The sequence below is a fragment of the Lutjanus erythropterus genome, chromosome 1 (assembly GCF_056507025.1).
Source record: "Lutjanus erythropterus isolate fLutEry1 chromosome 1, fLutEry1.hap2, whole genome shotgun sequence".
In the NCBI taxonomy this organism is placed as follows: domain Eukaryota; kingdom Metazoa; phylum Chordata; class Actinopteri; order Lutjaniformes; family Lutjanidae; genus Lutjanus; species Lutjanus erythropterus.
The window spans coordinates 23462650-23475503 of record NC_139317.1 but is presented as its reverse complement, the minus strand read 5'-3'; the positions used below and the strand labels follow the sequence as shown (position 1 = coordinate 23475503).

General features: G+C 43.5%; 1 protein-coding gene across 2 annotated transcripts in view; it reads left to right on the top strand.

Annotated features, from left to right (window-relative positions):
* The window catches only part of zfhx3b (zinc finger homeobox 3b), a 174062-nt gene extending 162583 nt beyond the window's left edge, over window positions 1-11479 (top strand). For both annotated transcript variants that reach the window (XM_084717403.1, XM_084717394.1), the window contains exons 10-11: window positions 556-6138; window positions 6777-11479. In XM_084717403.1, coding sequence (XP_084573529.1) covers window positions 556-6138; window positions 6777-8515 — 7322 coding nt within the window. In that variant the 3' untranslated portion in view covers window positions 8516-11479. The remainder of the gene's footprint in view (window positions 1-555; window positions 6139-6776) is intronic.
* Window positions 11480-12854: the final 1375 nt, after the last annotated feature.

The window sequence follows — 12854 nt, the reverse complement described above, 5'->3', positions numbered from 1 at the left end:
ATTAAGAAAATTTGGAGCTTAATTTAGAGTATATCACTTTTCTTACATATAAAATCATGCATTTTTTTTCTAAAAACAGCAGTTACAGTAATATTACCTACATGTTATGCAATGTGTATGTAATCACACTGTATAATCACAGCCAAATATACAATAAATGAGATTAAACATAGATGTATCACCTTCACAAGTACAATATTAAATCAGTAGCTGTTATTACATGGAGTGGAAATAAAGAACAATTATTCAGAAACTAGTGTCTTACAAAAGAACTGTGTCGGTAATGGTTTCATTACATTTTTCACAGACAGTGTAAGGAAAGACAATGCACTTTTTCATGCTAAGACCTTCATTCACAACAAGACACTATGAGTGATGGTTGGTATTCACAGGCTTTATAATTAGTCACCACTTTTTCCACCTTCCCAGGCGTACTAACACGTTGAGTGCTTTAATGTCTTTATTGACATTACTGTGGAAAAATTAACCTAATTAATTAATAGATAAGTAACAGATTAACTAATTGCTGTCTTCTTGTGGCTTATTTATTCACAGATGCATCAGATGCTGATCCAGAGAGGGGAGTGTCACTTCCTACAGAAATAGTTGAAGCTCGCAAGTCACCTCTGGAGGACCAACAGTCAGAGAGGGATGATGCCACAGGATTCCTGTGCTGGAAGAAAGGCTGTAATCAAGTGTTCAAGTCCTCCAACTCCCTCCAGATGCACTTCAATGAAGTTCACAACAAAAGGCCCCAGCTGCCTGTTTCAGATCGGCATGTCTACAAGTACCGCTGTAACCAGTGCAGCCTGGCCTTCAAGACTGTAGAGAAACTGCAGCTTCATTCACAGTACCATGTGATCAGGGCAGCCACCATGTGCTGCCTCTGCCAACGGAGCTTCAGAACACTACAGGCCTTGAAGAAACATCTAGAAACCAGCCATCTGGAGCTGAGTGAAGCTGATATCCAGCAGCTTTATGGGGGCTTATTGATGAATGGTGACATTATGGTAATGTCTGACCCATCCCTCGGAGAGGAGCCTGCAAGTTTGGGAGAAGATGACAAAGAGGGAGATGAAAGTGACCCGGAGGAAAAGCAAAGCCCAACAGGCAGCGACTCTGGCTCCCTGCAGGAAGATTCTGGATCTGAACCTAAACGTGCTTTACCGTTCAGAAAAGGCCCCAACTTCACTATGGAGAAGTTCTTGGATCCATCTCGTCCTTTCAAGTGCACTGTGTGCAAAGAGTCTTTTACACAAAAGAACATCCTTCTGGTTCACTATAACTCTGTGTCCCACCTGCACAAGGTGAAGAGGGCTCTTCAGGAGTCCACGACTGGCCAGCCTGAGCCTACCAGCAGCCCTGACAACAAGCCATTCAAGTGCAGCACTTGTAACGTGGCTTATAGCCAGAGCTCTACCCTGGAGATCCACATGCGCTCTGTTCTACACCAGACCAAAGCCAGGGCAGCCAAACTGGAAGCAGCAGGAGGGATCACTAGTTCTGCAAGTGCTACTGGCTTAAGTGGCGGGGGGTCCAGCATCAGCACATCAACATCTAGTCCAAGCCCAGCCAGCAACTCGGCTACTAGCTCTACCAACCACAGTTCTTCTGGGTCTCAGACAGCTCAACAAAATATTCTTGGAGGAAACCACATGAGCCAGTCTCATAGCATTGAAAGCCTTGGAAATTCTTCGGTGAGCTGCCATTCCTCACCATCTGAGAACCACGAAGTAAAAAAGTCTAAATTTACAGACATGCTGTCTGCTAGGGGGCAACAACAACAACAACAACAACAACAGCAGCAGCTTCAGCAACAGCAGCAGTTGGCCCAGGCTCAAGCCCAAGCTCAAGCCCAGCTTCAGCAAGAGCTCCAGCAGCAGGCTGCTCTGTTACAATCACAGCTATTCAACCCAGCACTTCTGCAGCACTTCCCAATGACAACTGATGCACTTCTCCCCCTGCAACAGCAGCAGTTGCTCTTCCCCTTCTACATCCCTGGAGCTGAGTTTCAGTTGAACCCAGAGATCAGCATCAGTAATTCACTTGGTCTAGCAGGATCCTCCACCTCCTCGCTGCTGGAGGATCTGAAAAACTCAGCCCAGCAGGCCCAGCAGAGTTGCTTGCAGCAGCAGTTGATGCACCACCACCTTCAGCAGCAACATCAACAACAACAGCAGCAACAGCAGCAGCAACAACAACAGCAACAGCAGCAACAACAACAGCAGCAGTCTCACTCACAGCCTCAGGGGCAGATGGCATTGCTGCAACAGAATGCGTCTCTTCTCCAACATGCTGAAAAAAAGCAAAGACATTCCTCCTCTCAGAATGAGAAAGACAGAGAAATACAAAGAGAGAAGGACACGGCTGAAAAAAATGAAGAATATGTTAACAAGGATTCTACAGACAGCAAGTCGAAAGAAAAGAAGGACATTCAGCATATTTCAATAAACATAAACCACGATACTGGCCTGCCTCCACCAAGGATTGCTTCAGATGCTCGAGGAAATGCAACTAAAGCCCTGCTGGAAAATTTTGGGTTTGAGTTAGTAATTCAGTACAATGAAAATAAACAGAAAGCTCAGAAAAAGACAGCTGGACCTACAGGATCAAGTGGTCCAGGTGGGATAACAAGAGTGGTGGACCCCATTGAGGGATTAGAGAAACTGGAATGTGAAGCCTGTGGCAAGCTGTTTTCAAACATACTGATTCTAAAGAGTCACCAGGAGCATATCCACCAGGCTTTCTTTCCATTTCGATCCCTTGAGAGATTTGCCAAGGAATACAGAGAGCATTATGATAAACTCTATCCACTGAGGCCCCCTACACCAGAGGCTGCTCCAGCTCCTCCACCACCTCCTCCTCCACCTCCACCTCCTCCTCCGCCCCAAAGAGCTCCCACACCAAATATTCCTGTCTCTGCTGCCTCGCTCACGCCTCCAACTGTACCTACCCCCCAGCCTCAAGTTCCAATGGCACAAATCCCCATGCCAATGGATTTGCCCCTCTTCTCTCCGCTCATGATGCAGCCCATGTCTCTCCAGTCCTTGCCCTCTCAGTTGCCTCCCCAGTTACCATCTGTGGAGCCAAGCCTGGCCTCAGACCTGGCCCAGCTCTATCAACAACAGCTCACACCAGCCATGCTACAGCAGCAGCAGAACAAGAGGCCACGGACACGCATCACAGATGACCAGCTGAGGGTCCTGCGACAGTACTTTGATATCAACAACTCACCAAATGAGGAGCAGATCAAAGAGATGGCCGACAAGTCAGGGCTGCCACAGAAAGTCATAAAGCACTGGTTCAGAAACACCCTGTTCAAAGAGCGGCAGCGCAACAAAGACTCACCATACAACTTCAATAATCCACCAACAACAACCTTAGAAGAAACAAAAGTTGACTCTAAACCTCCTTCCCCTGAACCTCCCAAACACGATTTATATGGAAGTAAGAGATCATCCAGGACGAGGTTTACTGACTACCAGCTAAGAGTACTTCAAGACTTCTTTGATGCAAACGCTTATCCTAAAGATGATGAATTTGAACAGCTCTCCAACCTTCTGAGCCTCCCCACACGTGTTATTGTTGTGTGGTTCCAAAATGCTCGGCAGAAGGCAAGGAAGAATTATGAAAACCAGGGTGATGGAGGAAAAGACGGTGAAAGACGAGAACTGTCAAATGACCGCTATATTCGCACCTCAAATCTGAACTACCAGTGCAAGAAATGCAGTCTGGTTTTCCAGCGTATATTTGATCTAATAAAACACCAAAAGAAGCTGTGTTACAAAGATGAAGATGAGGATGGACAGTATGACAGCCAAAATGAGGATTCACTGGATCTTTCAAATGAATGTTATACTCCCTCTGGGTCTTCCTGTCACACCCCAATGCCCTCCTCATCAAGTCTCTGCCCGCTTCCACCCTCCACTTCAGCATTCTCACACCTCCCATCCACTGAGAAAGAGGAGGCATCACCAGCAACCAGCTCAAACCTCTACGATGAGAAGCCTAAGCAGTTGCCAGAAATTTCTGCTGATCCACGAGAAAACCAAACCTCTATCAAGCAGGAAATTGTTCATCAACCCCAGTCTGAGGCGCAACACCATAGACCTCAAAGAGAAGAGAAGATTCAGACTATTTCCAAGCCCATAAAACATTCATCTCCTTCATTCTCTCAGCAACAACAGCAGTGTGGTCCCTCAGCCTCTCAGACAAGCCAGGCCTCATCGCAAAGCTCCCACATGAGCCTCAATGCCCACCTGACCTCTGCCACACAACAACTGGCACAGCAGATGATCCCTTACCAGTGTGAGCAGTGTAAGATTGGCTTCCCCTCTTTTGAGCACTGGCAGGAACACCAGCAATTACACTTCCTTTCTGTGCAAAATCAATTCATCCACCCTCAATTCCTCGACCGTCCAATTGACATGCCTTTCATGCTATTTGATCCCAGCAATCCTCTGCTGGCGAGCCAGCTACTCTCTGGGGCAATGCCACAGATTCCCAGCAGCTCTGCCACCTCTCCGTCCACCCCCACCTCCACCATGAACTCCCTGAAGAGGAAGTTAGAGGAGAAAGCTGGCACCAGCCCAGGAGAGAACGATAGCACAAATAGTGGAGAGGAGCCACAGAGAGACAAGCGGCTCAGAACCACCATCACCCCTGAGCAGCTAGAGATCCTCTATCAGAAGTATTTATTAGATTCAAATCCTACACGCAAAATGCTTGACCACATTGCTCATGAGGTGGGATTAAAAAAGAGAGTAGTGCAGGTCTGGTTTCAAAATACCAGAGCTAGAGAGAGAAAAGGCCAATTTAGAGCAGTTGGGCCAGCTCAGGCTCATCGTAGGTGCCCTTTTTGTCGGGCTCTTTTCAAAGCAAAAACTGCTCTTGAGGCACACATTCGGTCTCGTCACTGGCACGAAGCCAAACGTGCTGGATATAATTTGGCTCTCACTGGTGTGTTACCTGAACAGGAGGGCATGCAAATAAAAATAGATGCTCTAGAGACAGCAAGCTACTCCCAACTGGCCCCGTCAAACAGTGATGGACAAAGCTCCTCCATGTCACCAGTGAACAAAAGCATGGATTTGTCTCCTAGGGCTCTGCTGAGCCCTTCATCAATTAAAGTTGAGGGAATGGAAGATTTTGAGAGTGCCATGGCAAGCATGTCCTCTGTGAACCTCAGCTTCGATCAGAACAAACTGGATAATGACGACTGTTCTTCTGTGAATACTGCCATCACAGACACCACCACAGGTGATGAGGCCAATGCTGATAATGACAGTGCTGATGCAAAGCACAGCCAAAACAGTGGTGATTACATGTCTAAGTCTGGGGGCTCAGTCCCCATGCTTGAAAATGATGACCACATGTCCTCAGGGCTGGTAAGCCCTGCAACAAGCTATTATGCTAAGGACTATGAAAATGAACACATGATTGACCACAGTGAGACATCCAGCCTCGCTGACCCCTGCTCACCAAGTCCTGGAGCCTCAGGTAGCAGGAGCATTGACAGCGGCGATCGACCTGGCCAAAAGCGCTTCCGAACCCAGATGACTAACCTTCAGTTGAAAGTGCTGAAATCCTGTTTTAACGACTACAGGACGCCCACTATGCTGGAATGTGAGGTACTTGGCAATGACATTGGACTTCCAAAGAGAGTGGTTCAGGTATGGTTTCAAAATGCCCGTGCCAAGGAGAAAAAGGCAAAGCTCAACATGGCCAAGCACTTCGGAATAAATCAGACATCCTACGAGGGGCCGAAGACTGAATGCACTTTGTGTGGTGTCAAGTACAGTGCTCGCCTCTCTGTCCGTGATCACATTTTCTCCCAGCAACACATCTCTAAGGTGAAGGATACTATTGGCAGCCAGATCGATAAGGAAAAAGAATACTTTGACCCAGCCACTGTCCGCCAACTTATGGCCCAGCAAGAGATGGACCGCATTAAGAAGGCCAATGAAGTTTTAGGACTGGCACAGCAGCAGGCCATGCAGCAGCAGGGAATGTTCGATAACCCTGCAATGCAGGCTCTGAATCTCCAGTCAGCCTATCCAAATCTACAAGGCATCCCACCTGTCCTTTTGCCAGGGGTTGGCAGCCCCTCTCTCTCCAGCTTTAACTCATCTAATTCAGGTACGTCAACATTCAGCATTCACTCACTGATATACAGCTATAATTTGAGGTGCAGAGTTGCTAATGGGGTTTCAACTGAACAGCTACTAACTTCAGTAATCACATAATGTACTTAAGTGTAAAACCCAGAACACAATATTTCTACTCTTCTTGAAATACTTTCTCTTCCCCTCAGTCATTCTGTCATGTGTATTTACTTAAACCGCAACATATATACTATTGGATGTGTAATATGTCTTTTTTTGCCATTATTGACATGTGCCAATAAATATAGAACCTTGTCTGCTAACACTTAATTGATCCTTCCTAAGTCCTACCCTTTTTGGAACATCATTGCAAGCTTGCCCAACTATTATTGGACCACAGAGCAAAAAGGGGCAGGATTTAGGAAGGGTTATTTATTAGAGCCACAAATTCCACAATAGAGAGAACAAATTGCTCACTCTGACTTACTTTATTTTCTGAAGATAAAATGAGCTTATCATTCACATAGTAATTTTCATGTAGTTTTTCTGTGTATTTAACATGATGAAGCAAGTTATATTCTATTTTCTAAGTTTAATAAACTTCAAACAAATCCATCAAAGAAATATACCTATTAATTCTTCATTATCTGTCTGTGTTTGAAAAATTTCCAGCTTTAACTCCTCCAAAACCTTCAAACCTCCTGAACATGCCTGGTGCCAGTGTTCCCTCACCTAGCCTCCCCACATCTGGATTGCCCAACAAGCCTCCCTCCTCATCGTCTCTTGCCGCATCCAGCCCAGCCCAGACCAACACGTCTGCTTCCCACTCAAGCCCCACCTCCACATCCAACTCCACCTCCTCAACTACCCAGTCCAGCTCCCGGCCTGAACTCACAAAAGAACGTGACACTGAGAGTGTAAGAGAGAAGGAGAAGCCCAAGGAAAAGACAGAGAAGCCCCCAACCCCTTCGTCAACTGGAAGCACCCCCGCCCCTTCCACCTCTGCTGCCAGTGCTAAGAAGGAGAAGCCCGACACAGCTGTACCTGCCACCTCTATGCCCACACCTGGCATGGAGTATGTGGTAGACCCTGCCCAGCTTCAGGCTCTGCAGGCTGCTTTGGCATCAGACCCCACAGCTCTCCTCACAAACCAGTTCCTGCCCTACTTCATGCCTGGCTTTTCCCCATATTACACCCCGCAAATCCCTGGGGCTCTCCAAGGGGGCTACCTGCAGCCAATGTATGGTATGGAAAGTCTCTTCCCTTACAACCCAGCATTGTCACAAGCACTGATGGGCCTGTCTCCAGGGTCCCTGCTGCAGCATTACCAGCAATATCAGCAGAGCTTGCAGGAGGCACTACAGCAGCAGCAGCGGCAGCTTCAACAGATCCAGCAACCCAAGGCGAGCCAAACTCCAGTTCCCCCACAAACCTTGGGGGATCGCAAAGAATCTGCCAAAGATCCAGTGAAAACAGAGGAGCAAAAGGGCAACCCCCATAGTGAACCCCCCACTTCCTCCTCTTCCTCCTCCTCTTCTCATAATAAAGTACCCTCCGAGCAGAACGAGATGGATGGCAAAGCTGTGGACCCCCATCTAGACCAGTACATCGTCCCCAAGGTGCAGTATAAACTGGCATGCCGCAAGTGTCAAGCAGTGTTCACCAAGGAAGAAGCGGCTATTACCCACCTTAAATCTAACTGTTTTTTCGGTCAGTCTGTGGCAAATCTGCAAGAGATGTTGCTGCGTGTCCCCAGTGGCGTAGGTGCAGGGGCTGGAAGTCTCTATGACTGCCTGGCTTGTGACACTACGTTGGATGGGGAGAAAGCACTCAGTCAACACCTGGAATCGGCATTGCACAAACACAGAACAATCAAGCGATCAGCCAGAAATGCCAAAGAGCACGCTACTAGTTTATTACCTCACTCTTCAGCCTGCTTCCCCAATCCTAACACCGCATCTACCTCGCAGTCTGCCACTCATCCCATCAGCAGCCCCCCTCCCCCGCCAACAACATCAGCCACCATGCCATCCTCTGCTGTCTCCTCCTCCCTGTGCTCCTCCTCGACCACCCCACTCAACACCACAGCTGCCGGCAAACCATGGCCCCAGGCCCCTTTCTCCAGAGCTTTAGCTGGGAAGCCCAATGCCAGTCCCTCCTCTTCTTCCTCCTCTTTTCCTCCAATGTCCTCACCTTCAACGGTTACCTCAAGTTCATTGAGCACCTCAGGAGTTCAGACCTCGATACCAACAGACGTCTTTACCGACGAGTCTGACTCTGACAGCAGTCAGAAGTCAGCGGACAGGCTGGGCAGGACGGCAGAGGAGCCGCAGCAGCCTGGCTTTGTCAAAGACAGTAGTAGTTGTAGTAGTAATCTTGCTAGTGTAGGAACAGACTCCATCAGATTGTAAAAGAGCTTTCAGTGATGGACAATATTTAAAAAACACTAAAAAAAAGACAAAAAAAAATCACAAATGGAAAAAACATAAAAAGCAGCAATGTTAAAAATACATTAAAAGTATACAAACCAATTTCAGAAAAAGATGTGTAAAGACTAACTGCAATTCCAAAGCTTGTAACCAAAAATTTAAATGTTAGTGGATTGTTTTCCCATATCAACATGCTGGTTTTCTTTTTTTTGTTTGTTTGTTTGTTTTGTTTTGTTTTGTTTTGTTTTTTGTTTTGTTTTTACTCAACTGAAATACATGCATACTAATATATGAGAATAGAAAAGATCGCTGCAGTTATGTTTTGGGTAATGGTAGAGGAATGCTGTACTGTATGGCAATGGACTGCCTCAAAGTTGACAAACGGCCCAAGAACCCTTTTAAAGAAATACACGTCAACAAGCTGTCCCTTTGTTTTGTAATAATTTCTACTTAATAGCACAGTCACAAAAAGCCAGTATGTACTGTATGGGAGAATAGTCTATCAGTTTTCTTGCTATTTAAGCATTCAGATACCAATGGCTTGCAAAAGTAAAAGAATAATGTAATGTCTATTTTATTCTCAGGTCAACAGCTCACAGATGTTTTTCTGTTACAGAAATCCATGTTTTACACCTTTTGTTTCCAACAGGAGATGAACATTTTTTCTCTTTTGATTTAATAACAGAAAGATTTAAGTTGAAATTTTAATAAGGCATTGTTTCTGGGCATTCAAAAAGGGTAAATGATTTGCTGATTTTAACATTAGAAATCCTTTTTAAAGGGGGCGGGGGGAGGGGGGGGGTCACAGTCCCATTACACCCAGACAAGGAGAGCATTGCAGACATAATAACGGGCGATTAAAAGAGTTTTGATTAAAAAAAAAAAAAAACAACCTTCTGTATTTATGATAGATATGAACATTTTTGGTGTTAAGTAGATTGTTGCATTGGAAATGAATTTAAACAGTATGGTAGGTTGAAAAAAAACTTTGTGTACATTTAGCTTTTGTATTGTCCAACTTTAAGACGCTTCATTTGATGTTGTCTTGGTCATTCCGATAGACTAGATTATGGACAGGTAATTTATCTCAACTTTATTTCTGTCTTATTCTTAACTTCTTGGGAAACATTCACCCAAATGCCCCTCCTGAAAAGGCAGGATCCTCTTTTAGAATTATTTAAATTTTATGGTTTGGTTGGTGTTGTGCTAACCAAAGCAGAAAAGATCCTGGGTGAAATATTGAAAGTTTTATTTTATTTAATTTTTTGTGTTACCTTTGTGCACTTATCACTGTCTGACTCCTCTTTCTCACTCTACTTGTTCCTCTCTTCGCACTTATTTTTCTCTGCTCTCCTGTGTTTGTAGATATGTACACTACAAAGCAGGTCTTTTGTTCTTCATGTAGTGTGGCTACAGTCTTTATTTCATTTTGACATTTTTGTTGTCATAAATGAAAATGAAAAAAGAATACTAATAATAATTCTCACGCTTTAAGACAAAAAGAAAATCCAAAGACTAAACACTTTCACCATTGGTGCATAAATATGAGAAAAGAGGCTTCTTTATACTTGAGAATTTGTTGCTGTTTTTAGAGGAAAGAAAACAAAGTTTTAAAAGATAAAGGAGTACGCATCAGAGTTGCCGTTTTTGCTTCTTTGCAAGCAAACAGGTGGCTTTTTTACGTAAATACCAAAAACCAAAAAGGGCCCTTGTCCTTGCATTGTGGAGTAGCACCGTTACAGAGCCATTGCAGTTTGTAAGATAGAGGTTATTAATCTTTGTTTGACTTTTTTGTCACATTCAAATGTCCATTTTTTTAAGAAAATGTATAAGGTCTGGTCTTCAAGGACATACGTTTTGCTGCTAATGTAGAATTTTGAAAGAAAAAAAAAGAGTACCTAGATGCATGCTCATTTTGCTTTTGGCTAAGCTTTAACTAAAACAAACAATAAACCAATTTCTTGCCTCTGCAACACCTTTTTTTTTTCTTGTTGCAAAAACGGAACTTTGAAGACTGTGAATATATGTTCCAAAGGACATTTTGCCGATTTTCTTTTTGAACAGACCAATGTTTAAAGCCAATGATCTATAACGTTTGTAAAGAACAGTGCATTCCAAATATCACAATGGATTTTTCTTAAGCAAGGACTGATCATATTTCATTTAATTGCTTTTAATTGTCACAATCTATTTTTTTTCTCTCATTTTTAAAGTGACTGTAAACTGTTGTGTAAATTTTTGCATCATTGGTTGCTGAACAAAGTGACCTCCATATGTCATTTTGTGCTGGCATGGAACATTGCTGAAAATCCCTCCATCCAGTCAAGGTTGTTGCTCACTTGTTAAGCAAGTAATAGTGGTTACCAAAAAATGTATATAATACATCTGGTACTGATGCGTCTCATAGGTTTAGTAACATTTATGCCAGTCAACTTACAACTAGTCTCAGAGGGAAATGATGGCTGTTTTGCTGAGGTGTCGTTGCCCCGTTCCTGGGAAATCCACAGTGACTTGTCCCTCGAGTCTGCAGGGTGCCACTTCCACGAGTAGATTACAGGTTTTTGAGGGACATCTTCATTCCAAAGCATTATTTCTGGAAAAAGTAGGAGGTTTTTTGAAGATGTCCCTTGATTTCAGATAGCTAGGATGCTTTCATGCCCAAAGAAGTCACCCACGTCATTTTATTGCAATGGAAATGGTTGTGCATAGGTACCCCCACCCTCTCACTGATGATCCAATGAACTAAAATTTTTATTTTTTAAAACCAAAACCAAGACATATTTAAATTTGTGAAGAACTACTTTTTGGCCACTGTTGTATAGCCAATATATTCGTCCCAATGAATACACGGCACAATCCCAGAAGTGTGTTTAAAGTGCTTCATCTTGCAGAGCAATGTGATCTGGTGTTAATACCACAGCATGCTGTTGAAAGTCGTGAGATTTGGTCTGCAAGCTTGCTATTTCTCTATAAAGTCCAGTTCCCTAAAATACTGTTATGTACTTTCTTATTTTGGAAAATTCTTAAGTTGTACAGCTTTATTTTAATTTTCAGACAATGTCAGACATGTATTGTTATTTTCTTATAAGTATTTGTATTTTATTTTAGTTTCTGTATATTACTTTTTATCATAAATTAACACTAGCTTTAATTTGAATTGCTGAAATTGAGAAACGAAAACAAAAAATATGACCTGGCCACTTTATGGTGTGATGATGTTCTTTATATTCATTGTCTCAATGATACTGTTAGCGCTCTTATTTCCAAAGTGTAATCTTTTGGGCTCTTTTGTGGAAGACAAAGTTGAGGTCTCCACATTAGATTCAGCCAGCATGGACTATGTGTCAGAGTGGGTTTGTTTGTGCGTGCGTGCATGTGTGCGTGTGTGTGTGTGTGTGTGTGTGCGTGTGTGCGTGCGTGCATGTGTGCGTGTGTGTGTGTGTGTGTGTGTGTGTATGTGTGTTTCATAAGAGCCAGCATCAATTCAATTTTTTTTCTTGTTTGCCTTTTTTTTTTATATGTTACACACCAAAACAAACTGAACCACAAAGCTGGATTATATAACTGAAATTTAGAAAATCAAATTTTGAAAATAATGATCTGAAATGAGATGAAACCGAAGCACTGAGCAGTTTTTACTTTGATTGAATATATGAATGTGGCCAAAGCTTTATGCAGTTGAAACAAAAAAAAGAAGAAAAATTACAAGTTGTGCCCCAGATAAGTGTATATTTTATTGTGGCACAAAACGCTATTGTGGATAATTGTGTCCACTGACTTACATTGGGATACTTGATTTTAATGGACATTTACAAAGAGAGCGATAAAGATAAGGTTTTGCTGTAGAGGTCATCTTTTTGCCCACTGTGAAAACGAACGTGTACCTGTATACAGATATAGATATATTTAAAACAAGACATCAACTTTTTCTCTTTTTTTTTCTTTTTTTTTTTTTTTGAGATGAAGAAGGAATGAAAAGAAAAAAAAGGACTCTGGGAAGCTTTGGAGATCTCATTAGGAGGACATGAGAGGCTGTGGGCACACCAAAACTGGGCATGGGAGCCAAAGGCAGGCTCGAAACAGCTTTAAAACCACCTCCTTATTTGATTACTGACAACTCTGTAATGGGAATGGACTCTGGAACCAATGGACATGTGTGAGACAGAGAGGAAAAGTCCTTAGATGAAACTGAACTTAAGTGGCTCCAGCTGCCTCTTTCTCCTTTCTGTCTGTCTCTTTCTTTCTCCAGCTCTGCCTCTGCTTCTGCTCTTTGATGGACATTTTCCAAATTTCAGGACAGGATGGACAGAGATGCTTGCTT